At 50.2% G+C, this 26,960-nt stretch overlaps 1 protein-coding gene across 1 annotated transcript in view; it reads left to right on the top strand.

Moving 5' to 3' along the window:
- Window positions 1–26,960, top strand: part of RPH3AL (rabphilin 3A like (without C2 domains)) — a 101,867-nt gene that overhangs the window by 72,053 nt on the left and 2,854 nt on the right. Inside the window, 4 exon segments of the mRNA XM_077851829.1 lie at window positions 2,853–3,027; window positions 23,763–23,876; window positions 26,793–26,908; window positions 26,910–26,939. Coding sequence (XP_077707955.1) covers window positions 2,853–3,027; window positions 23,763–23,876; window positions 26,793–26,908; window positions 26,910–26,939 — 435 coding nt within the window.

Below are 26,960 nucleotides of genomic sequence, written 5' to 3'. Positions count from 1 at the left end.
TATGTCATCATCTAAATATACACATCTCTTGACCTGGGAGATCCGCCCCTTGGAGTGTTTTCTAAGGCCGAAACTGACACCTGTCTGATGTGTGTGCTAAGACGATCGTTGCAGCACTGTTAACAAGAGTGGTAATCTGGAAGCAACTTAAATATCTATGAGTGGAGGGCTGGTTTAATTAAGTTTAGTAAGTCCAAACAATGAAGCTATTAAATAATGGCAGTGGAGACCACCATTACTTATTAACACAAAACAGTTGCTGTGATACATAGTTAGGAGAGAGGCAAACACAGGTTGCATCTACATGATCCTTCAAAAAAATTGCATATATACCCCAGGTATACAGTTGGCTCTTGAAGGCTTGCTTCATTTGTTCCCTCTGAGGCCCAGTGCATGTTGGGGGGCAGGAGGCTGGTACGCTCAGGGTGACAGGTGCTCAGACCTTTGCTCAGCACAGGGAGGCCAAGTGAGCTCCTCACTGGCCACCAGTGGCTTCATGGGCTTGGGCACATGTTCTCAGAAACCATGTGGCAGCTGTGCAAAGACAGGGTGGCCTTGGCAGTCACAGCAGCTCCCTCCTCTCTAGGCACCCAGTCTGCAGGACACTTAGAGTCCATGGTGATGTCTGCCCTGCTGAGGCTTTACTCACCACTCAGCCACACTTAGTGAGCATCTTCTTTGCTTCTGTAAACACTGGGATGAGACTCTGGGGCCTCCGGTGTGGAATAGAGGCCAATAGAATGGTGGGCTGGCCTTGGGCGAGTTGCTTAAGTTGTCAGAGCCTCGGTTTTCCCATCTGGAAAGTGGGGATAATAAGAGCTTCCTCAAAGAATTTCTCACTGGATGCCTCTGGGAATGGGGAGGAGACTTTAATTTTGCACTCTGTGAATTTTAGACCATGTATACACGCTGTCAATTCAAATAAATACTTCCCATAGGAGGGCCATGAGAGGACCGGAAAGGATTTTTTAAAGGGGGCTCCATGAGCCATTCAACCCCTTCAAGCCAGAGACAGGGTTGGGACTCAGTGGCACTGTGTCTGGCACTCTGGAGCATAAAGAGATGACTCATGATAGTTGAGTGATTCCGGTGCTGCACAGTTAGGTGCTGAGTCTACACAGACCAATTACTAGGGTTGAGCATCTGTAGGAAAACTTGTTGAGTAGATTCCAAGTGGGAAACACCACTTGGTGTTTTTTGGCTCTGATGGAGAACTCTTTGTATATTGGCACATTCAAGGCTCTGACAAGTCCTGCAGTAATGCTTGGTTTAACCACCTAGTGCTTCCCAAGTGTACATGATCAAAAACCTTTGTGTGTGTGTGGGGGGGGGGGGTCCAGTCCATGTTAATATCTCACAGAATTAATGTACAGAGGAAGACTGAGGATTAGGAAAACTTGTCCTAGAAAAAAGCAGGGTACCCTCTGGCCTTCTGATTTTAAATTATCTCTTTTGAGGGATGCTTGAGTGACTCAGTTGGTGAAGCATCCAACTCTTGATTTCGGCTCAGGTCATGATCTCAAGGTTGTGAGATCAAGCCCCATAGTAGGCTCCACACTGGGCATGGAACCTGCTTAAGATTCTCTCTCTTATCTCCTTCTGCCCCTACCCCCTCTCTTTCCTTCCTTCCTGAATGAATGAATGAATGAATTCTGTATTTTGAGTAGGGAACATGGTCCACTAGTTGCTAAACTTCCATGTTTGTCAGATGAGAGGAAGAGGGTGATCATGATAATCACAAGCATCACATCTGTGAAATGGCTGCTCATGCCTGGCACTGGGCCATGGGACCTTACATTCATTCAAGAGTTTGGTCCTTGGGCAGCCCCGGTGGTGGAGCGGTTTGGCGCCGCCTGCAGCCTGGGGTGTGATCCTGGAGACCTGGGATTGAGTCCCACATCGGGCTCCCTGCATGGAGCCTGCTTCTCCCTCTGCCTATGTCTCTGCCTCTCTCTCTCTCTCTCTCTGTGTTTATGAATAAATAAATAAAATCTAAAAAAAAAAAAAAAAAAAAAAGGAAAGATACAAAAAAAAAAAAAAAAGAGTTTGGTCCTTGGGATGCCTGAGTGACTCAGTCAGTTGAGTGTCTGCATTCAGCCCAGGTCGTGATCTTGGAGTCCTGAGATTGGGCCCCTCATTGGGGTTCCTGCTCAGTAGGAAGGCTGCTTCTCCCTCTGCCTCCTGTGATTTCTCTGGCTCTCACTCTCTCTCAAATAAAATAAAATCTTAAAAAAAAAAAAAATCTCATGGCTGCTCTATGAGGCGGGCACTGTTCCTACATTCCACCTACTGATGATGAAACTAGGGATCCAGAAGGCTATGTGTCCAAATCTCACAGCTGCCAGGTGACAGATCCAGGGCTCAAACCCAGGCTGTTTGCTCTAGCAAACCAAGGCTTGCTCTTCCCTGAGAAGGCCACATTCCTTCACACTCTTCTGATCTTACTAAATACCCTGAATATATTTACTTTAGTGGAAAAGAGATTATGGAGTACTTGGTGTTTCTTGAAGTAGGCATTAAGAGTTCAGGGGTCTTATCTCCGTGCTGCTCTGAATTCTAATCTGGGGTTCTCAGAGGTCTGCCCCGCCCCCCCCCCCCCCGCCCCGTGCCTTCCCAGACATAGTCTCATCCCTGGGGAGCTCTCTGGGACAGCTTTGAGTACTGTGCTGTCACCCAGCCCTGGCTCGCTCTGCCCCAGAGCCTTGAGGGAAGGGGCGGCAAGAGGAATGCAAGTGGCATCTACTGAGTGTTAAGCACTTTCCAACAGGGGAGGAGGGTGGGTGTGCGTGGGAGCATGGCACAGGGAAGGCTGCTCTGCACCCCTTGCTCTAAGCAGATGTCACCCCTGCCAGGTCTGGAAGAGGTCAGGGGCCTGGTTCTACAAAGGGCTCCCCAAGTACATCCTGCCACTGAAGACCCCCGGCCGGGCTGATGACTCCCACTTCCGACCTTTGCCCATGGAGCCCACCGAGCCAAAGCCCAGAAGCATTGAGACTAGTCGCATCTACACATGGGCCCGAGGGAGAGGTAAGTCCCCTCTGGCCCCCTCTACTGGGAGAGCAACTGTCCGCTAGCCGGGCAGTGCCATGGGCACCAGGCCAGCGTCTGCCATACCCTCCAGGTGGCTCATACTGGTGCTTCGTCCCTCCCTGTGCCCTTGTGTGGGCAGTGGGGCCTTAGAACAGTGACTGCTCGAAGCAGGAGGATCCACTGGAGGCCATTTCACAAACAAGCGCTAATTTGGGGCTGGGGATGCTGTGAGCACTATGGATCTTTGCAGAAATGTGATTCCCTCAAGGTTTTTTGCAGAGTATGAAAATGCATCTTTCCAAAGTTGGCCTGTACCATCTCTTCTTGGTGCTTGTCTTGCATCTCAGTAAGGGAAGACTCCTGGAGTCCCTGGTCCTAATGAGCAAAATGACTTCATGCCCAGAGCCCTTTGGTATTCATGGAGGTTACGCTACTGTGATTGCATCCCGGGCAGCCGCCGTCAGAAGGGGAGCTCAGCCCCACCAGCGGGAGCATTCCTGATGTGGTAGATGACCCTCCACAGCTTGCATGAGGCTTGCATGTTCATGATTTTAATTTTTAAAATTCTCATCTCACAACAGGCTCCGGAGGTGACCAGGGCAGGTATTTAAGTCCTGTTTTGTGAATGTGTAGCCTGAGGCCCCAAGAAGAGGAGGCACTTACTGAGCCCCTGTATGGCTGAGCTGAGACCAAAAGGCAGCGTCCTGTCCTCTGGGCCCTGGCTCCTTCTGTCCTAAAGGGTCCAAGTTTCAGCCCAAGACTTAGAGACTGAGGGTCCTTAATGAGAGAGAGCAGTCAGAGGGACAAGCGGCTTACCTGATGCTGGGGCGGGCAGGCAGACGTGAAGGGCTCTTAGAGATTTCTGTCTTTGGATTATGAGTTGGCATCTATCTTTATCTCGTTTGGGCTTTTTTTCCTCTCTTGTTGCAAAAGTAAGGTGTGTTTATTATAAAGTGTTGAAGGTTGTCAAATGATACTATGTAGAAGGTAAAAATCTGCTATAGGGCAGCCCCTTCAGACAGGACTGGTATTAACAGCTGGGCCTCTGTTCTCCTGAAATCTCCTCAGCATCCCCCGGCTCTTTCTGCAAAGGGCCCTCCTCCCTAATTCTGTCGGACTCCATTTGCACTTCTTATTCCCATAAGTTTGCCTCTCCTGCCATCACTGCCACGGCAAAGCCCTTGTAGGACTGTGGGCAAGTGCGGGTGGGCCCTGGGCCGGCAGGCAGAGGAGCAAGCCCTGCTGGGACTGGCCCCCAGGAGAGGAGCCCGAAATGGGGTTTGATGGGGAAGGGGCTCCCTCCTCTACTCAGTCCCATTTCCACCCTTGAGCTGGGGCTTTCTCCTGCCCCATCCCTGTCAGGGCACATCTTTGTCCCTCGGGCTCAGGGGGGACATTGCAGCTAGGGAAACAATGTGGCTTCAAGTGGGTTGAGGTGGGGGGCCCTGTCTGCTCAGACTCAGCACAGAGCACGCATCCATGCACACACACATACAGACACACCCCTGGGGAGGGCAGAGCCTCCATCTCCTCGATCACGCAGGCACAGATGGCCTTTTAATAATGCGAGCGAGGAGGCCAGCGGCCCACATGCTTGCAGCCAGCACGGCTTATTAACTGAGTTTGCACTGTGGCCAGGCTAGGCTATGTGGAGGTCCCCCTGTGAACTTGAGCTCCTTCTGCAGATTGAGTCAGAGGCCTCCAGGACCCCAGAGCATGAGGCAGTGCATCTTTCCTGCCAGGTCCAGGGCCCGGCGGCATGTTGCAGCTATGTGACCACCCACCTTTTCCTGCCAAGCAGGAGGAGGTGGCCCAGATGGATGACCTATGTGTCTTGCCTGTGGACAGCAGAAAGGTGAGGGCTGCTGGCCCCAGGCTGGTTGGGGAGGCCCAGGGAGCGTCTGCACACACCCAGAAATGGGACACACTGGGGGTGCATGGGGGTACCTGAACTCAAAGAAACCCACAGTCAAGAGGAGAGGAAGGAAGAATCGGAGCTGGCAGAGGAGACAAAGTAGGAGGCATTGCTGAGGAGGGAGGAGGAAAGCCAAGAGATTCTAAGCCACAGGAACCAGGGAACCAGAGCACCAGGCATTTGCAAGGAGGGGGCCACTAACAAGCCAACTGCTCCTGAACAGCTTCCACGCCTGATCCTGTGGTCCTCTGATTGGCCTATGTGGAAGCCAGGATCTGTGCTTTCCTTTTTTTTTTTTTTTTTTTAAGATTTTATTTTATTTATTTATTTATTCATGAGAGACACACACACAGAGAGAGAGGCAGAGACACAGGCAGAGGGAGAAGCAGGCCCCATGCAGGGAACCCGACGTGGGACTCCCGGGTCTCCAGGATCAGGCCCTGGGCTGAAGGTGGCACTAAACTGCTGAGCCGCCCGGGCTGCCCAGATCTGTGCTTTCCAATTGAGTTGGGGTCCCCTGGCCATTGCAGACATGGCCATGTACTCACAGAGGCATTCAGGTGGCTACTGGACACCTGTAGGGGACTAGAGGCCCTAGGCCAACTGGAACCATCCTTATAGCCTTCCTTATAGCTGGTCCTGGGCCTGGGGGTTAGGGAGGGCAGCCCCATGCAAGCCCTTCTGTGGCTTTCTGGTGGTGTACATGACCTAGAGGTCAAGTCTGTGGCAGCCACAAGGGAAATGTTGGCCTGGCCTGTCTGGGAAGTCTCCCAAGCTGGGGGGGCTGCTGCCTCAGCCCCAATTCCTTTTCAAGCTGGTCTCCAGGCTGTCAGACTCCTGACAGCAGACAGCCCTCAGCTGGCAGCCTTGGGAGGCTGGCGTGGGGGCACCCCTGGGCCTTCCCAGACCACTGACAGCTGGGGAGCCAATAAGCATTTTTCTGGCTCCAAGAGTGGCTTCCCCTCCCCCGCCCCACCATGATGCCTGGGTGCCTGGCAGCTGGCTGGGGTCAAAGCTGTAGTTTGTGGTCCAGATTAGGGTCTGTCGGGTAAGCCCAGCCCAAACTGAGCTCAGGGCCGGGAGGAAATACAGTGATCTGCATTGGGGTGTGGACCCCCACCACCCTGGAAGCTGCCTATGAGCAGGGCCCTGTCTGTCCTGAATAGGCCAATTTCTTACCACCTAGCATGGGAGGTGCATGGGACAGATGCTTCTTAGGTCAATGAGTGGATGAAGGAATGGATGAACCACCCACTCTCTGCTAAGATATTTGAAAAACTGTAGAAGGATTTTCCTTAGGGCCTGCAGGCTCCCCTGGATCAGAGTTCTGTTCTGGGCAGCCCCAAGAGACCCTTGAAGACTATTCAAACCACCCCCACTCCCAGGCTCTGCCTCTGGGAACCCTAGGGTCATCATCCCTCTCCTGCCCCACAGTCCCTGCTTCCCAGGGAGAAAGCTGCTCCTGCGGGTGCCTGAGTGGCTCAGTGGATTTAGCATCTGCTCAGGTCATGATCTCAGGGTCCTGGGATCTAGCCCGACATCAGGTTCCCTGCTCAGTGGAGAGCCTGTTTCTCCCTCTCCCTCTGCCCCTCCCCACCCTTGCTTGTGTGTTCTCTCTCTTTCTTCCTCTCTCAAATAAATTAAAAAAAAAAAAAAAAAAGCTGCTCTCTTCTTCCCCTGCCCCTGTTCTTCCCTTCCTCTCTCACTCTTTCATTCTCCCTCTCCCTCTCTCTCTCTCTCTCTCTGCCCTTGCACTCGTACACCTGTGACTTCCAGCTTCTTCCCCAGTCCACCCCACCCTACTTTCTTTCTCGTGCCCTGTTACAAGAGGAAGAATAATCAACACATATAAGCCATGAACTTTTCAGGCCATAGGTCAATCAGGTAATATATATTGATGTTTTTGAGGCAGGTTCCTTTTTTTTCTCCTTTAAATTTTTTGTACTAATTTTTTAAAAAGATAGATTGATTGATTTTAGAGTGTGAGTAGGGGGGAGGGACAGAGGCAGAGGGAGGGAGAAAATCTCAAGCAGACTCCACACTGGGTGCGGAACCCAATGTGAGGCTCAATCCCACAACCCCAAGATCATGACTGGAGCTGAAATCAAAGAGCCGCTTAACAGACTGAGCCACCCAGGTGCTCCATGTTGATTTTTAATTACATAAGTATACATAATATATTTTAACAAGTTAAGCAATTCAAAAATGTATGAAAATTTAAAATCTCTTCTGCTTGCTGTCATCCCCAACCCCTTTGTCCCTATTCCTACAAACACTTTATGTAGGATTGGTTCTTTGTTTTATTGCTTTTAACAACAAAAATAGGCTCTTACCTATAACTCTGCATGTTACTTTTTTCACTTAAAAGAACATCGTGAACATCCCTCCAAATTAATAGATATTTTACTTTATTCTTTTTCATGTTACCATGTATTATGATTTAATTATTCATCTATTGATGGACATTTCAAATTGTTTCTGGCTTTTCACTGATGCAGGCAATACTGAGAAGTCTTTAAGTGTATATGATGCTTTTATTTCCATGGGGTGGGTTTCCAAAAATGGGATGTGTGTTTCAAATTTTCATACACATTTGAGGTGGCTGGGTGGCTCAGTTGGTTGAGTATCTGATTCTTGATTTCGGCTTAGGTCATGATCTCAGGGTTCTGAGCTCGAGCCCCATGGCAGGCTCCAAGTCAGCAGGGAGTCTGCTGGAGATTCTCTCTCTCCTGCCCCTCCCTCCTGCTTGTGTGTGTTCTCTCTCTCTTTCTCTCTCTCTCTCTCTCTCTCTCAAATGAATAAATCTTGGTGCTTGCTTTGGTAGCACAGATACTAAAAATTACCTGTTTTAATCCATTCCTCATTTTTTATTAAGTGGTTTATTTTCTCATATTAATTTGTCAGTGCTGCTCTTGTGTTAGGGATGGTAAATGGCTAACAATGCTTTCCTCCTTGACTTCCCATTTTGTTTGACCTTAGTCTTTACTCATAGTATTTGGCCATTCAAAACCTGTTCCTTTTCATTTTTGTGAAGTCAAGTGTGTCTTTTGTTGGTTTTGTGGTTTCTAGGTTTCCTGTCTTAATTCTAAATGTCTTCCTCTCCAAGATTAAAGAAGTATATGCTAAATTTAAAAAATTAATATAAGAATAAAAGGAAATTAAATAACATGATAAAATTACCAAAGAAGAAAAGAATCTAACACCAAGTATTATATTCATTGGTAAAGAACTGAAGCCATGTTCTATTGAGATGCAAATCCCCACCCCATCACCACCATCACTTGACAGTGTTTCATAGTCTTTAACTAATATAATAAGGCAAGGAAATAATCTGTTGCTGTTGAAAAAAGAAGAAATGATCTTATTTGCAGATGATGTGGTTGCATACTAAGAAAACCCAAGAGAACCTACTAAAACAACCTAGTGGGTTTAATAAGACAGTTTGGGAACTGACAGGATACAAAGTAAACCGGTAGTTTATACCCCCCCCCCCAAAAAAAGACAGTAGTTTTACTCTATGCTGACAATTTAGAAGGAGCAATGGGAAAATTCACTCATCTTTGCAACAAAAATGATGCCTAGAAGTGAAATTGAAAAGACAATTAGAAAAAAAAAAAGACAATTAGAGGTCTAACTTGAAGAAAATTATATAGAGTCTTATCAAAGGACCAAAAGTAAGACACAAACAGAGAGGCAAAGATCTTGGTTCCTTCAAATTAATAAGTGTAATAATTCCTGTCTGATTGCCAGTGGAGGTTTTAGGAAGGAATGGATTCAAAAGTTTCTTTTATCCACTAGATAAACAAAATGTGGCATAATCATGCAGTGGAATATTATTCAGCCTTAAAAAGGAATTGAACTACAGACATAGGCTACAATGTGCACACTCTATGCTAAGTGAAAGATGCCAGAGACAAAGGTCATACAACGCATTACTCCAATTCTACGAAATGTTCAGAACAGCCAAATCCGCGGAGACAGAAAGTAGATTCCGGATTGCCAGGGCCAGGGAAGCAGGGGTCAGGGGAGCAATTGCTAATGGGTACAGAGAACATGTGACAAAGATGTTCTGGAACCTGGATAGTGCCGATAGTTGCACGACTCAACAAACATACTAAAAAACCACAGAATCATACACTTTCAAAGAGTGAAGTTTATGGTATATGAGTTATATTTCAATTTAACAAAATGGTTTGCTTGTTTTTTTTTAAGTGTGGCAAGATAGTAGAAGGAGCTGCCTGACCAAATGATAAGGGTTACTATAAAGTGACTATAATCAATAGAAATAGTATAGTATTGGCACCAGAATAAATAGAATATTTATTTATAGAATAAGTGAATAGAATAGAGAAGTAGAACAGAATAGAGAAGTAATAGACCTAAGGATGTATGGAAGCTGAACATAGGTAGTTTTTCAATTCAGTGAGAAAATAACAGGTTTATGTAACAACCAGAATTAGCATAATTAGATTTCCACCCCATTCCATGTGTATTCAGAAACACACTGCAGATAGATTAAAGATCTAAATGTTAAGGGCACCTGGGTAGCTCAGTTGGTTGAGCATCCGACTTTTGCTGCCAGCTCAGGTTACTATCTCAGGGTCCTGAGATGGAGCCTGCCTAAGATTCTTTTTCCCTCTGCCCCTCCCTACCCCTACCTCTCTTTAAATAAAAAATAAAAAATAAAAATAAATAAAAATAAAAACCTAAATGTTTTTTAGGGCATCTGGATGGCTCAGTGGTGGAGCATCTATCTTTGGCTCAGGTTGTGATCCTGGGGTCCTGGAATCGAGTCCCACATCAGGCTCCCTGCATAGAGCCTGCTTCTCCCTCTGCCTATGTCTCTGCCTCTCCCTCTGTGTCTCTCATGAATAAATAAATAATATCTTTAAAAAAAAAAAGACAAAGAATGCATTAGAGAAATATCCAAACTATTTTTTTCTGCTGTGTTATCTCAAAGAGAGCTGGTGACACTCTAGCACCTGCGGGACAGACTGGCTGACTACCTGAGTTTGCTACTCTCTTCCTCTTCTGGACAGTGGGTATTCCTGTGGGGCAAGCATTTGCCTGTAGACCCCTCAGTGAGCCCTCTGCAAGCTTGCTTATACCAGGTCATTCGTTCTTTCCCCAGAATGGGGTAGGGAACAGTGTGACCTGAGTGGCCCTGGGGTGACCTGCATGCTTCTGGGAGAGGTCCACCCTCCCACTTGATCAGTCTAAATGGAGTGTGTGTGTTACATACTACTTTTCAGTGGCAGATCATTGCTCCAAGTGTATGGCAACAATGACCAAAGCCAGCTTTTGCACACTCGTGGGTCTCATTGTTCCCCTGTGAAATAAAAGGTGTAAAATGTAGAACCAGTACTGTGGGTTCTTGGGTCTTTATTGCTATAGAGCTCGGCCCACTTCTTCAGCAAACTTCTTTCCTTTGAGCTGGATTCCCACCTTTGGGCTATGTACAGAGGTATTTGCTGGCAGTAGTGGTGGTGGGTACCATATTAATCAGATTACTTTTCTGGTCATATGTTAGAAAGTTTAGAGAAGGCGCCCACAACTTTGGTTCAGCAGCTCCGTAATGCCCTTTCCCTCATGGTCACAAGATGGTTGCTGCAGTTCCAGCCATCATTATAAATGGAAGAAAGTTAAAAGGGGAGCCTGAAAAATCAAGCCTTCCACTTCTGCAGCCTTGCATTATAATAGAAGGAGGCAATGGGGAGGGGCTGGTACTGGACACTGGATGAGCCTAATTCCCTATAAGAGCTAGAGAGACGGACACCTGGGTGGCTCAGTGATTGAGCATCTATCTGCCTTTGGCTCAGGATGTGATCCAGGAGTCACCGGATCAAGTCCCAGCTCAGGGTCCCCACAGGAGGCCTGCTTCTCCCTCTGCCTGTGTCTCTGCCTCTCTCTCTCTCTCTCTCTCTGGGTCTCTCATGAGCAAATAAAATCTTAAAAAAAAAAAAAAGACAGAGAGAGAGCTGAATTTATCTGACTGAAGTCATTATTCTCAGATAGGATTTTGTGCTTCTCTCTCTCCAGTGGCAAAGATCCTTAACATGATGGGGCTTCTTATTTTCTTCAGCCTCCACCTCTGACTAGAGGCAACATTACTCTGGATCTGCTCTGTGATTGGTCTGCCCCAACCTACCCAAGTGGGTCTGAGCTCCTGAAATTAGAGGCCTGAAGCCCTGAGTCTAGAGTCCATATACTGTTCACAGGGCTTCCTAGGATCTGTATACTTTTCTCAGATGGGAACCAGAGAGATGAGTGACCCTGGCTTGGGAAGCTTTGCTGTGTTAGCCTCTCCCTGGGAGCCTGGGGCTGGGCAGGTGGGAGGGGACCCCTTGTCTAAAGCCTTCATCACTGCCCTGTGGCCTGGCCGGATTAGGGAGGCCCTTTCATTTTGCCTTCCACCCTAGACCCCATAAAGCCCTACCCACAGGGTACAAATACCCATTTCCTCCCACTCCATCTCCTCCAAGATGGATAAGAAACCATGGTAGGGGGATCCCTGGGTGGCGCAGCGGTTTGGCGCCTGCCTTTGGCCCAGGGCGCGATCCTGGAGACCCGGGATCGAATCCCACATCAGGCTCCCGGTGCATGGAGCCTGCTTCTCCCTCTGCCTGAGTCTCTGCCTCTCTCTCTCTCTCTGTGTGACTATCATAAATAAATAAAAATTAAAAAAAAAAAAAAAGAAACCATGGTAGGCCAAAAGGCCCCTGGCTGAGGCAAAAGCAGACCTCTAAAGCTCCCATGGCCATGGAGCAAGTGCACTTTCCCATCCCATCTCCATGAGGCTGTATCACTGTCCCTCTGCAGGGACGCCCTCCCCCACCTCCCGCCCTCTGGCAGCCCATGAGCAGAGCAGGGGCTTCCTGGATTTGAACAGATTTACACACCAGTTGACTTTCAAGGTCTGTTCCAGAAAAATACTTCAAGGTTTTGGATTTGTTCCAGTTGGATCGTTTTGAGAAAAATAGAGGGGTTTCATTATCGCTTCATTGGTTCACTACATTTTAAGCAATTTTTTAAAAATCCTCAGCTGCAGTTCTGTTTGCAGTCCAGAAAAGCAAGCTTTAGGGTTGCTTGGGCTGAGCGGTCTGGTTCAAGTCAGGCTACACATGTTTGCCCTGGGCCAGCCTTCCTGAAGAACCCGGCTGGCCCACCTACCCCTATGCCACCACGTTCCTTGGGTGCCATGTTGGCACAGCTGGAGTTCTGTAGGTGCTCAGCCAGCCCGTGGGGGCAGCTTCAGGATGGATGAGGAGGGGGAAGCTGTCCTAGAGGCTGCGGCCAAGAAGCCTCTGAATCCCAGCCTGTTCCCCCCAGCCCCCCGAATTTAACACCGACTAGGCTATTGCCCAAATCACCACGAACACTGGCTGTCCCCATTCAGACTTGGCAAGAGGATATTTGGTTGCCAGGAACAGAGACCACCGAGGCCAGCTCAAGTAGAGGGATCAGTGCCAGGCACTCGGGGAGGTCTTCCAGAGCAGGGAAGGAGATAAGGCTTGCAAGCCCTGTGGTGGAGAGGAGTATGGCAGCGGCCACTTCTGCTTCTCAGGGAACTCTTAGATCAGCTCCATCTTCAGTCTCACATCTGCATATGCCCTTCCTCTGGCCTGCTCTCCTCGGAACCCCACATCTGCACTCAAGGAGGAGGTGATAGGCCCAACTCATTCCTACTCAGGCTGTCCTTTTTGCATATAGCTTGTGTCCTATCAGATATAATAGATGGCATGGCTAGTTAGGGCTACTTTCCCTGAAAGCAGGCTGGGACAGCATAGGAAGGAATTCGCATATCTTGCTCAGTAGCCGCTGAGTCACAGAATTGGGTATCTTGTATCTGATATGGTAGTGAGTTCCCTGTCTTTGGGAGCATTCGAGAAGAGACGGGCTATGATAGTGAGGATGCTATGCTTTAGATACTGAGAGAAATTCAATATGGATTTGTTACTGTGTGCCCAGAGTTAGCCCCCATACTGTGATCAGGGCTGGAGAGATGGGGATACAAGATAGAGAAGTCCACATGGCTCCTGAAAGCTTGGGACCAGAGACCTCTGTCTCGGTAGTGCAGAGCTGCAGCCAACTGAGCTAATCAGCAGTTCGGTGGCAGCCGTTTTTCCATCAAACCCATATGCTGTTTCCTGACTTCTTAACGCAGCGTGCTATTTATACCAGTAGATCCATTCATTCTTAATGAGCCACGGTTGTAGATTGTAAAATGTTTTATTTTCATACAGGATTGCTCACTGCCCAGAGCCAGCTGTTGCTATGCCACCTTCCTTCTTCTTCTGTTCCTAAGAAATTAGCATTTTGGAAGCTACTCCGAGTGCTCAGCTGCCCTCTCCCACCCACGACTCAACACCCCCTCCCCCAACGTTTCCCCAGCAGACTCTGGACTTGCCATTTCTGTCACATTGGCCCAAAAATGGCATGTGAACTCCCTGCAGCCTTTGGAGCAGCTGGGAGGGTATGTTTGTGCAGGGGGGCCAGGCTGGCTGAGGCTTGGAGAAAGAAGCAGAGGACATCAGAGCAGGAAGGCTTCCAGGTTGGGAGGTGGGATGCCATCTGTCCTCCAAGGGTTAGACATTTGCTGGTGTTAGCGGTTGCAAACTGGTGGAGCAGTGACTCGATCTGGCTCACTGCTTTACATTCACTGACAACTTTTTTAAACATGGAGAATTCTTACTAAAAAATTATGGAATTCTGGCTACTTTTTTGAAAATCAGAATGTCTGCCAATACTTCCCCCTCCTTGGACAAATTGAACAGGCTTAAGTAGCAGCTTCCCCCTCCACGGGCTCGCAGTCTTGGGTTTACCGTGGTCCCCACCATTCTCTGGTGTCCCTTGGCACTCTGATCACCACCTTACACGGTTATTAAGAAGAAAGTGAAATAGTTCTTGTTTCCACATCCCTACAAAAGGAGGGGCAAGGGGCACCTGGGTGGCTCAGCGGTTGAGCATTGCCTTCGGCTCAGGGCATGATCCTGGGGTCCTGGGATCAAGTCCCACATTGGGCTCCCCGCCGGGAGTCTGCTCTCCCTCTGCCTATGTTTCTGCCTCTCTCTCTGTGTCTCTCGTGAATAAATAAATTAAAATCTTTATAAAAAAAGAGGAACAATAGGAATTAGACCAGTGGGAGTATCTGTTGCAACAAAAGTGGACACACTTCTCTGTGGAAATCACTACTCATATCCAGAAATATCATAATAAGTATATCAAAATAAATATCATATCCAGCCCACGTCACCCACTGACCCTTTGACCAGCCAAGGACAGGCCTGATCGTATCACATCTGTGCATTCCCACTCCTAGTCCTGATCCCAGGCTAGGGAAATGAGTTTTTGGAAGTCCTTCCTTCTCTCTGGACTCTGGTTGCCCCAAGAGTAGGATGGAGACCAGGGAGCCAGGACAGAGTCTGTTCTCTTCCAGCTTTCATATCTTACGGTTCCAAATCCAAGGGAAGGAAACTTTCTGGAGAAATTTCTGGCAGGTGGTGAGGTAGCTTGCAGATCGTACACTAAGGCTGCCCGTCTTGCAGAGATCAGCCTCCTTTCAGCACTGACCCTGCCCTCTGTGCATACACGTGGGTACGCGTGTACACACATACACACACACACACACACACACACACACACACAGTCCCTAGTGTGTACTGCCAGTGGAGCCCCTCAGACCCCCGAGTACCTCGTGCCACCCCCACCACACCTGTGCATGGTGCTTGTGGTAAGTGCTCACTAAGTGTCTATCAACTGACTGAATCTTCCTTTCAAAGTTCTGTCCCCGGGATCATGTCACTCACTTAATCATGGCCTTCTCTGTCGTGTCCATTTTACTCCTTGCATGGCTTCTGGAGTCCTAGGGTGGTGGAAGTACCTGGTAGTTTTTTATATATAAAGTTAATAGAAACCACTAAACACACCACACACACACACACGAGCCAGGAGGTTTAGAGAGGAGGGCGGGAGAGGCTTCTAGCCATCTGAGAAGGCATTGTGGGTCCCTCACAGAACCCCAGACACCCCCTGGCTCAGGTCTGCATGGTGTAGGTCTGCTGTTTGGGTCCAGAAGGTAAATAAAGAAGAGTCAGAGACAGCGCTGTCTGGGGCTCCCACCAGCCATTTGGGGAACTGAATGTTATCCTTCTCCATGAGCAGGAGAAGGTGATGGGGATGGTGCTAGGTTGCCCAAACCCCTGTGGACCACACCAGGGCAAACACCCATAGTCAGGCAGTTGGCAGTCTTCTCACGCGGCCACCATTTCTCCACGCTCTGAGGGCCCGGGTGCTGTTTCCCTTAGGTCTGTGCAGGTGAAAGAGGCAGCCTCAGGCCTCAGTGCTGAGTGGCCAAATAAAATCAGCAACAACTGTAGCTGCCAAGGATTGCATGGTTGCTCACTGCAGCCTGTGCCAGGCTCTGTGCACTCCTTGTTTCATGGAATCCCCGGATAACTGGGGCGGGGCAGTGGGGGGAGCTACTCTTGTCCCATTGCATAGTAGGGCATGGAGAGGTGATCTCAGTGTGGACAGAGGGATCCCCTCAGTGTTCAGGAAACTCTGTCCTTTCCCTAAATCCCAGGGAAGTAGAGGCTTGGCCATCTCTTATGTGGCTGTATTTTGAAAGAAAAACCCATGCATACTAATTTGTCTTGACCTTCAGAGCCCTTGGTGAAGCCAAACACGAGCCCAATGCCAGTGTTTGGGAATGGGAGGGCCACCCTCAGAACAGAAGCACCTCGGCTGCACTGCACTCCTGCCCCAGAAGCCCTCCTGCTTATCCTGGGCATCCTCACTGGCTTGGGGATTGATTCCCCAAGAGCAGAAGGCCCTCGTTAGCCACACCACAGAGGTCGGGGGCATGGCTGTCCATTCTGATTTGTCCAAGCCAGTAATAACCTCAGTTGATTAGCCAATTCCAAGTGCAAGGCAAGGTCTTAGGCCTCTTTGTCCCCACTCCCACCCCATCTGAATGGACACAGGGAAGCAGGGCTTCCAGCCAGCCTCTGGCTTTGGTTCAGTAGATGTGCACAGAGTTCCTGTCACAGCCTCCAGGGGCCAGGCAGGGCTGGGCTCCAACCCTGTGCGGTGCGCACCCTCTCCAGCTATTCACCTGTCTCACTGTGGGAACCTATAACCCCATCCTACCCACTCTAGATTTCTCAGCCTTCAGGGGCCTAGCTGAAGTGAATAAACCTGGGCCTGCCTGCCCTGTCTGACTCCAGTAAAGCCCAAGGAGATAGCCATGCCAACTTGGCTCCGTTCCTCCGCAGCTGTCTCCTGGGGTCTTCTGTCCATCATAGGTGAAGGCTGGCCTGGCACACAGGCTGAGCTGATTCCCCACTGCTGACCTGGCAACCACAGCAAGGAGAAGAGAGTCTGGCCGAGCCCAGATCTCCATGCAGGACAGGAGGCCAGGCCTCTCCTGCCTCACTTGTCTCTGGGTCCACCCAGGGTCCAGGTAGATCCAGCAGCCCACCCCAACCCCTAGGCTCTGAGTCTCTGCTTAGGTGCAGGAGCCGGAAGGATGAACCCAGAGGCCAGGAAGGCTAGACCCTTAAGGAATGGACTCTCTCTCTCTCTCCTCAGTGAGGCCTGAGGAGAGAGAGAGAGAGACCCAGAGACAGATGAGTGGAGATGCCAAGAGATGAGACAGGAGAGAGAGAACCTGATTGAAAGCAGAAAGAGGAACCAAGAGAAAACCAGGAAGCCCCAGAACACAAAGACACACCAGACATACAAGGCAGAATGAGGGAAAGCAAAGGCAGAGAGGGGCTTTTTAAAACATCAGCCTTAAAAGAGGCACCAAGAGACCAACTAAAAGATGAAGGCCCAAAGACCCACAGAGGCAGAAGGAGACAGAGAGAGAGCTGTGGTCAAGGACAGAACCAAGGCACATTCTGCATCCCAGCAAAGGCAGGAAACATGCACTTCCCTGACTTCCCTTCTCCCTGAACACTCTCTGCCTCCCCTTGAGAGTATCCGGTTCTCTCTGGAGGAAGCTGTTCTTGTCTTCTATCCACCCACCTCTCATTCTATCTGGAGCTCCTCCAGCAAAGCCAGGACTACAGGATTTCAGTGCTGGTGACCACATCACTATTGATTGATTCGTCTTCATTACCCAGTGCCTCCTGTCTGTCTGCGAGCCCAAAGGAGGTAGTTAATTAAAATCAATGGGGCACGCACAAACAATCCCAGGAAACCCTCCATCCCCCAGCTGTCAGTTCCCAGCCTGGTCTGTGTTATCCCTACTGGTGTCCTTGGTGGCAGCCCAGGAGGGAGACCAAGGCAAAGGGCCTCCCTTGGTGCCACAGGCTCACCCACGCTTTGAGGTGGTCCTGTGATACCTCCACCTCTTCCTTCACAGAGAAGGAATGGCCTCCCCTGGCCTTGAGGCCACCTTTCTCCTTGTCCGGGCCCTGGAGGGAGTTTGCCAAACAAAGGAAGAACCTGTTCCTCTGGCTTGGCCTTGGATTTGAAAGAAGAGCAGGCTCTCTGTGAGCAGTGCATCATCCCTCCCACCTACCACCACCCGCCCAGGGCCCATCACCCCATGTCTGTGACAAGCAGCCTCTGACAGCCCCTCCCCCATTAGTCTGTCCCTGGCTCCACCAGCAGCCTGGCTTGTCCCACTTGAGTGTCCTTGAAGCAGGAGGAGGCTGTGAGGAGGCGCCTGCCTGATGGGGAGTCCACCTCTTCTGGAGATGGAGCTGGCTCACCACCACTGTGCCAACCGTGCCGACCGCCGTCCGGTCCTGCTGTCTCTGTACAGTGAGTGCCCTGTCCTCTCCTGGGAGGTTCTTCCAGGAAGCAGTCAGGTATTTACTGAGTGCCTGCTTGACTGAAGGCTCAGTGCTGGGAGCCCAGAAGAAGCCAGATGCAGATTAGGATGCGGTCCTGCCCTCAAGTGGTTCCTGGTACAGTTGGGGAAATGAAGGCAGGCATCCATGGTAAAGAAATGCAATGCCAGGCAGTGTCTGGGGGGCCAGAAGAGCTGCCCCAGCAGTCATGGGGAGAACGAGGAAAGGCCTGTCTTCCATCTCTTCTTCCCCAGGCCAGAGACACTTTTCAGTAGAGGCACGATTTAAATAGGTTCCTGGAGGATGAACTGGAATCGAATTTTTAAAAATATATACAGTCTTGCATAGTTTTTTGAACTTGTAATGCTTTTTGTCCTGCTCGATCATATTTCCTTGGGGTGGCTATTGTCTCTGTTTTCCACATGAGAAGATTGAGGCTCAGAGAGATGAAGGTCTTTGCTCAGGAATGTTAGAGGCTGGACTCCACCCACGATGTGCGGAGGGAGCAGGGAGCCTCGCACTCACATCGCAGCACCTACCTCTGAAAGGAAAGGCCCAGACAGAAGCCTGGGAAGGACATGTTGCGGAGACTGAGGAGGAGCTGGCATGCCTGGAGAGGGGAACTCCTGAGGGAGCAGAGCCCTTAGGGCAAGGCCAGACTGCGGGGTGCCCTGCCTGCTGTGTGGGGAGGAAAGAGCAGAGGTGTCAGCAGGAGCTAGGCCTGGGCTCACATCTCAGCTCAGCCTGCAAATGGCCCCTGAAGGCATCTCGTGCCTCCAATGTCCTGTGCAACACAACCTAGGAATCTAAGCCCCCTTGGGGAAGGCGAGTCCACCCCTGTGAGGTTGGCCCTGGCACCAAACGTTCTAACTCCAGAGGCCAGCCACGTGCCATGTGGTGTGGGCCACGAATTCAGGAAGAGTCCCTCAAGTAAAAAGCTCCTACCATGTGCCAGATACCTGTGTTACGTTACTGATGATACTAACAACCCAGAAAAGGGCCCAACCAGGCCAGTGCCTCTTCACCACCCCATACCTTCCTCCTGCTACCACTAGAGCCCCAGACTTGGGAGGCATCTCAGTGGGATTCAGTCTGCAGGCCTGGCTCTATTTAGAAGTGAGGCAGCTCTCGCCTGTCCCAGGGGACAGTCCTGCGGCTCCCCTCTGCAGCCTGGTAGGCAGAGTAAGGCTAATTGGGGATGTCTATGCATTCCCCAGGGCCTTATCATCTTCCCTTTACATTAAAAAAAAATTATTTTGTTTTTAGTATGCAAAATTTTCCACCATCTGCTTTGCCTTGGCAGAATGTTTGCTGAAAATATCTCTCTTCCTCTCTAATTCCCGTAGTTTTGGGGGGCCTTTGGAAGCCTCCAAGTGGAACAGCAGCAGCTCGCAAGTGCCTCCCAGGCTCCTGGGCTGTTCTTGTGCCAGGCAGGCGGATGTTGTGGCCCAGAAGTCACATCACCCCATCTCTTAACCAGAGAGGAACACTGGGATCCCTCTACTGATGAAATAGAGCTAATCTGAAGTTGAATCCTAGGATTCAGACCGAGTAGCTGTCCAGGTTGGATTCTCTGTGTGTGACCCCTGAGAGATGCCCAGGGTCACAAAGAGAGGTGGTGGCAGAGAAGAGCCAGAAATTAGGTCACCCAAATCCCAGTATGGTGCTATGAGGTCAAGTGGTCAGCATCCTACCTCTCGCCTGGACCATCCCAGGCGAGGTGTCTTCACAGGATGGCAGCTGCCACATGTGTCCTTTGAGGGAGTCAGAAAAGACTTTCCAAAAGGGAAGACTTCCCCCCACCTTCATGTACCAAAACTCTAAGTTTCCATGGTGACAGTCAAATTGCAGATCCATCTAAGAGTGAGCCAGGAAAGAAAAAAATCTGGCCTATCCCCAGAGAAGTGGGCATGGCTGGCACTGGGGCCGGCCGCTGCTAAGCATGAGAGCCAAGCAGAGGGGGGCACCCCTTCTGGGGCATGATGGGAAAATCTCAGAGATGACAGCTCCCCAAGCAAGAGGTCCAGGGTCTCAGGCCACAGGAGTGGGGGAGGCCCAACCTCCTCCCTGCCTCCTGGCAGAGCCCAGGTGAGTCCATTTGGTGACTCCTCCTTCTTGGGAGGACAAGTGGGACAGTCTTCTCCCTGGTGTTTTCCCAACTTCGATCTGAAAAATGAGGCGTGGGTTGAAGGCAAGCACTCATCGCCAAGCCATCCTAGACTGTCTTTGGGGAATTAGAAGGGAACAATCAGCCTTCAGACACACAGAGTGTTCTGTTGAGGATGGAAGAGCAAGGGCCAGAAGATTTATGAGCTTGAAAGCTTTGTTAATAGACCTGGAAGATTTACAATCACAGCTGCCGCGCAGCGAGAAAGGTGGCAATCAGCAATCCAATGGCAAATTAGCCCAGGTTTGGGTTTTATGGTGACACCCTTCCCCATTGTCTCCTTTGGAGCTCCAAGTATTTTGTGCTCTCTGTCACCGGCACAAGAGCACCAAAGGACCCAGGCATTGTTTCAACATTCGGGTGCTGCACATTGCCCACCCCTCCTCCCCCTGCCCCAGCTGTGGGCTGGCCCCAGGATGATCCTGCATTCCAGATCAGGAAGAACGGCTGCCAGAGACAAGGGGAAGCCAGTGTGGACAGGAGTCCTGGCTCTCCTCAGGGACTTCTGTCTGCCTAACAGGCTACCAGACCCTCTGCTGATTCCTTTACAGCTGCCCCCTCAAGGGTCTCCCTTGGTGGGGGCACCACTTGCTACCTCTAGCCTACCTCCCACTCCCTTTATCTGGGGACCCACAGGGTTGGTGCTTAGTCAGTCACCGAGTGAGTCAAAAATATGTAAATGCCTATAAAACCAACGCTGCAAGGTCCAGTCGGGGGAGTCGTGATCAAAGAAACCCAATCTGGGACCCGCAAAGCAATTGCAAAATAAATCAGGCCTTTGCATTTTTCAGATACTATGAAGGGGCATGTGGATCACAGCCCCTCTGAATTCCCTCTTGATTCTACAGCACGAAAGCCCAAAAAGCCAAAGCAAAACTCTTTCTCATGAAGGCAAGGAGGGAAAGAGCAGAAAAGGCAAGATCCTTGAGCAGATAGAGGAAGAAAAAGCTGGGAAAAATCAGGTTAGCATCACTCTCGCCCCGCCTGTGTGGGCCTGGCTGTGCAGGAAAAGCACATCATTCACAGTGTGCTTTGGCCCCTACTAGGAGCCTGGGAGTCTGCTGGGGGAAGCGCACACGTGCACACACACATACACACACACACGCACACATGTACACACACACACACTCTGAAAGCAGAGAGTGGCTGTAGCAGAATGCATAGGGCATTCAGCCAGCCAGGCACAGGAGATAAGGAAGGCTCCCTGGAAGAGATGGTGTCCAAAAGGAGCCAGGAAAGGGGCACCTGGCTGGCTCAGTCATTACAGCATGCGACTCTTGACCTTGAGATTGTGAGTTCAAGCCCCATGTTGAGTGTTGAGATAACTAAAAAAATATGAGCCAGAAGAAGAGCCATGAGCAGGGCATTCTGGGAGGTAGGAAGTAACTTGCTGTAGGAGGTACCGACCAGCAGTTTGGTAAGAATTCAGCCATGTGGAAAAACCTGGGTAAGATTGTGCAGGATGGGAGCGTGTACGTGGCTCAGTCAGTTAAGCATCTGCCTTTGGCTCAGGTCACGATCCCAGGATGCTGGGACTCAGCCCTACATGGGCTCCCTGCTCAGTGGGGAGTCTGCTTCTTCCTCTGCCCCTCCCGCTCTTTATGCTCTCTCTCTCTCTCTCTCTCAAATAAATAAATGCAATCTTGAAAAAAAAAAAGATTGTGCAGAACAAGGCTCAAGAAGTAGATGAAGAACAGGGCCATGGGCATGTAGGTTACAGGGAGCTTCTAAGACGGGTAAGCTAGCATTTGTGTGTTGGAGTTGGAGCATTCCCCTCTGTGCAGAGAGAGGTGCCCACAGGTGGGGCCCAGGTGGGAAGCTATTGAAGGAGTCCAGGCTGGAGACACTGAGCTCTTGAGCTAATCAAGGGCTGTGGCCAAGGTAAGGAGGCCACTGTTTGAAGAACTGTTTAGGAGGCAAAGCTGGCAGAATGTGGGGTGAGGGGGAGAAAAGAGTGAAGTAGTCCTCAGTGCTTCCCGAAGCACCTACTAGGTACCAGATGCTCTGCTATGGAAGCACACGGTTGACAATCTCCTAGAGCTGAAATGTTTGGCCAGCTCCATCTGTCTGGTTGCCCAAATTCTGTGACCTGTGACTCCTTTTGACATGGGCTGAAGGCACAAAGGCTTTCCAAAAGACCCTTCCGGGTAGAAGCTACATGACACAAGTCCTGCCACTGCTGCTCCAGTGCCCACAGTGGATTTCCCTACCTGATCAGGCTCTCCTTGCTGTGGGCTGCTAATGCTGTCTCAGGGCCCTCCTCTGCACACTGCTCCACAAGGGGCCCGGACCATCAGATGAAACCTCTTAGCCACTCTTGGCATAGACCGATTTTATTTCCAGTCTCATCTCCCACCAGACTGGTCCCTGTGGCATAGGGTTGATTGGCAGTAGTGCCATCTGGGCACCTGGCACTGTGCCAGGCAGAGTGCCCAAACTCTCCTCAGCTCCCTCTGTAATCAGCATTTTGCACACTCACTAGCAAGGCACACTGACTCTTACCCCATCCACCAGGTCAGTCATCTGTGAGTGCTCCTTACCTGTGATCCCAAACCTTTCTGTGCTGTTGAACTTGTTATTAGAGTTACATCGCATAATCAAATGTTATGTAAACAGATGAAAAGAGCCAGGAAAGACAGAGTTGTTTCATTAAAACCAGGACTTTGGAAAGTCTTGATAGAAGCCTACTTGCTTAAAAAAGCTATTGGACCAGGTGCGGGCAGGACAACTGTAAAAAGCAAGAGAAAGAAATGGAACAGCAGAGAGGGATTCTAGGGATTTGCTAGTGTCTAAGCTGTGCTGCAGTTTAGAGACACTAAGCACAGGGATCACAGACGGTGCAATGTGGGTGCAGCTCGGACATGAAAGACCATGTGGGCCCTATCTCAAAGCCCTCCATCAGAGGATTGGTGAATGGATGTACATGTCTATGCTTAAAATCAATATAGGATGTTTAATCTATTAATACATCCTGTATAATGACTCTCATGATTGACCAACCAGCCAAATATGGTCCCATTTAGTCCAGAAAAGAAGATTTCTACCACAGTGGGAGTTCCCCCTGAGAGCTCCCTGCCCTCCCCTCTCCTGGAACACCAGCCCCATCAGTCTGGCTCCCCTCTGCATTCACAAGGCCCTGTTGTGAATTCCTGGACGAACTGAAATGAGGGCCCAGACCTCCCCACTTCATTCCTTCCAGCAAAATCACAGTGGTTACAAACACAAGGTGTAGAGCCAGCTGCTAGGGTAATCGTCCGAGCTCTCCCACTTACTACCTTGGGCAAGTGCTTTGGGTTCCTCACCTGTAAAATGAGCACAGTCCTGTCTTCCAGGGATGTTCTGAGGCTTCAGCAAGCTAGCATATGTAGAGTGCCAGGAGTGCTTCATAAGGGCTGGCGAGGACTAGAAATTTTGTTACAAGCAGAGCTGCTTTGCCTCATTAAAAGGTAGAGCAGCATTGCACCCCTGAGCGTTACCGGGTACAAGCCTCAGAGAGGTTGTGCCTGCACCAAAGAGGATAATTGGCTCCTCCTCCAGCGAGAGGCTTCTGAGTCTGCCCCTGGGATGGGGTCACACATGGAGGCCGCTGGCTGAGGGGCCAGCCCTCCCCGCTGGTGCCAGTCACTCTGGCCCCGAGTCAGGGCCTCCTCACACCAGGACTTGCCTCTTCGGCTGACAGAACTGCCATCCCTGTCCCCAGGCCACTTTTCTGTGTCCCAAACACAAGGACCAGCTGAAGTCGTGTGCCGCTTTGTCCAGGCAGAGGGGAGGCCTGCCCCAGCCCCTCCGTCCCATGTGTCTGCTGAGAGTGACTGGTCAGGGTAATCTCCTATGCCTGTGTCTGTTCCAGTGGTTTCCAGTGACAGCGACAGTGACTCGGATCTCAGCTCCTCTAGCCTGGAGGACCGACTTCCTCTGTCGGTGGTCAAGGAGCCCAAAAGTGACAAACCCTACAGTGAACCAGGTAAGCACAGCAAGGATACTGCTTGTTTCTGAAGCCCCCCTGGTGCAGATGGCTTTGCTGCTTCCTCAGATCATGGCTCCCCAGCTAATGTCTACAGAGCCACTCTCAATGAGGAAGGAGGGGGCCTGAGGCTGGGATGGCTAGGAGCTAAAGTGTTAGCACCACTGCAGAGCAGGACAGAAAGCAGACCCCGCTGTACTTGCAAGGGTGGAGGGAGGAGGGCAGACCCAGCTGTGTGTGCAGGGGTGGAGGGAGGGAGGCAGACCTAGCCAGCCTGCCTGCACACCCAGAATTCCTCAGTCTCCCTGTTAGCATTCCCTAGATGAGATTGTGTCTCGTGAACGCTGAGAGCTGCAAAAAATCAGGTATGCAGTTCCTTGAGCTAGCTCAGCTCTGCCATGAAACCACAGTGGGGCCCTGAACACATATCTTGACCTCTTGGGCTCCTGTCCCCTTCTGTTCAGCACAAATGTGATGGAGCAGGTGGTCCCCCAAGTGTCTTCCGGATTTAACACCAGAGCTCTCCTCTGTGACCTCATATGGAAGAGAGTTAACAGGGCCTTGAGGCTGGTGCAGAGATAGCCTGGGGGCACATTTTTCTTTCCTTTAAACACTGGAAGGGCCTTTCTGGGAAAAGGACCAATGTCATTCAGAATTACTGCAGAGGTTAGAACCAGAATATTTGAAAGTTCAGGGAGGCTGATTTTAGTGCATAAGGAGAGAGCTTTATAATAACTTTCCAAACTGGAACACCTCAGGGTGCTGTCCTAGGACCAAGGCTGAGTGATCTCCTAGAGCTGTTATGGAAGAAATTCCTGGTGGAGGCTGAATTCAGGCTAGATGGGAGATGGCAAATGCCTAGCACACGTACTTCCACTCCCACTCCTGTGCCCTTGGCAGACATTACTAGTTGATCATGGTACTCTCCCACAGAGCCTGACGTGGCCTCAGAGTCCTCCTCCGCATAGTTTTCCAAGTGGTTAATATCAGGTGGAAACAGCACAAGAGACGACACCAGCTTCTGGACCAGATGATCTCTTAGGCTTCTCAAGCTAAAGATTCTATCTTAGAAAAGTATAAAAGAGGGGCACCTGAGTAGCTCAATGGTTGAGTGTCTGGCTTCGGCTCAGGGCATGATCCCAGGGTTTGGGGATCGAGTCCCACACTGGGCTCCCTGTAAGGAGTCTGCTTCTCCCTCTGTCTATGTCTCTGCCTCTCTCTCTCTCTCTCTCTCTTTCTCTGTGTGTGTGTGTGTGTGTCTCATGAATAAATAAAGAAAATCTTTAAAAAGAAAGGAAAGGAAAGGAAAGGAAAGGAAAGGAAAGGAAAGGAAAGGAAAGGAAAGGAAGGAAGGAAGGAAGGAAGGAAGGAAGGAAGGAAGGAAGGAAGAAGGAAGGTAGGAAGAAGGGAGGGAGGAAGGGAGGAGGAAGGGAGAAGGGAGGAAGGAGGAGGAATAGAGAAGGAAGGGAGGAAAGGGAGGAAGGGAGGAGGAGGGAGGAGGAAGGAAGGGAAGGGAAGGAAATGAAAGGAAGGAAGGAAACCTACTTGCCAGCCTTGGTTTCCAGGGCAGGTTTTATAACCTGTTCCCCTTATAGAGCTCTTAAACCCCACTAACACCAGCTCTCAGCTATGACCAGGGTGGTCTGGGAGACAGGGAGAAGATGGAGTGCAGTATTACAGGTCCCGCCTCTATGCTCCCAGACAGCAAGGTAGCAACCATATCTGAAGGAAGTTTCCTTAGTTAATAAATGCAGCAATGAATAACCCCATTGGTGGGGGGGAGCCTGGGTGGCTCAGCTGGTTGGTGTGCAACTCTAGATCTCAGCTCAGATCTTTTTTTTTTTTTTTCCTTAAAGATCTTATTTATTCATGAGAGACACAGAGGGAGAAGCAGAGACATAGGCAGATGGAGAAGCAGACTCCCTGCAGGGAGCCCAATGTGGGCCTTGATCCAAGGACCCTCCAATCAGGACCTGAGCCACCCAGGTGCCCCTCAGCTCAGGTCTTTTTTTTTTTTTTTTTTTTAAAGATTTTAAAAATTTATTTATTCATGAGAGACACAGAGAGAGAGAGAGAGAGAGAGAGAGGGAGAGGCAGAGACACAGTCAGAGGGAGAAACAGGCTCCATGCAGGGAGCCCAACATGGGACTTGATCCCGGGTCTCCAGGATCACACCCCAGGCCAAAGGCAGCACTAAACCACTGAGCCACCCAGGCTGCCCTCAGCTCAGGTCTTGATCTCATGATGGTGAGTTCAAGCCCCATATTAGGCTCCACAGCCAGCTTTTAAAGAAAAAACCCATGGCGGGGGGCACCTAGCTGGCTCAGTCAGTAGAGCATGCAACTCTTGATTTCAAGGTCGTGAATTCAAGCCCCACATTGGATGTAGAGATTACTTAAATATATAAATAAGTTTTTTAAAATGTCATTGGGTTAATGGAGATATATACCTTTCCCCCTCATTCTATAAAGGCAAGAAAAACTCCTCCTCACTGTAAGTTTTCATGTTGATGACTTGTTCCTTACTGAACCAATCTGGGGACCTATGTAGTGGCCTTTATATATCCTGAACCAATTAGCACTGGCCAGAGAGGAAGATCTCACTAGAACATGGCAACCACGTGGGGGCAGAGGGTTGATGGGCTCTGAGCAGACAATCCCACAGATACCTACCACAGTTCTAGATGAGAAGATTTGTTTGTTTTTAAGTAGACTCCACACTGAGTGTGGAGCCCAACATGGGGCTCGAACTCATGACCCTGAGATTGAGACTTAAGCTGAGATCAAGAGTTGGATCCCCAACTGATTGAGCCACCCAGGTGTCCCACAAATGAGAAGACTTTAGACTAGCTCCTTATCAGTCTGAGATCATCCTTGTCTCTGTTCAAGGCCCAAAGAGCACCCATGTCTCTTGCAGGTGGCAGTGTGGAGTCCCCCAGGATGGGGCCTGCCCGCCGGCCCAGCCACCTCTCAGGAAGCCAGAGCAGCCTGGCAAGTGAGACTGGAATGGGCTCTGCAGACCCACAGCTGGGCACCCCATCCTGGCCAGACCCAAAGGGCCCCAGTGAGTACCAAGCCATACCTT

This window comes from Canis aureus, chromosome 16 (assembly GCF_053574225.1).
Source record: "Canis aureus isolate CA01 chromosome 16, VMU_Caureus_v.1.0, whole genome shotgun sequence".
In the NCBI taxonomy this organism is placed as follows: domain Eukaryota; kingdom Metazoa; phylum Chordata; class Mammalia; order Carnivora; family Canidae; genus Canis; species Canis aureus.
The sequence above is the reverse complement of the archived record's forward strand: the minus strand, read 5'-3'. Positions and strand labels throughout refer to the sequence as shown.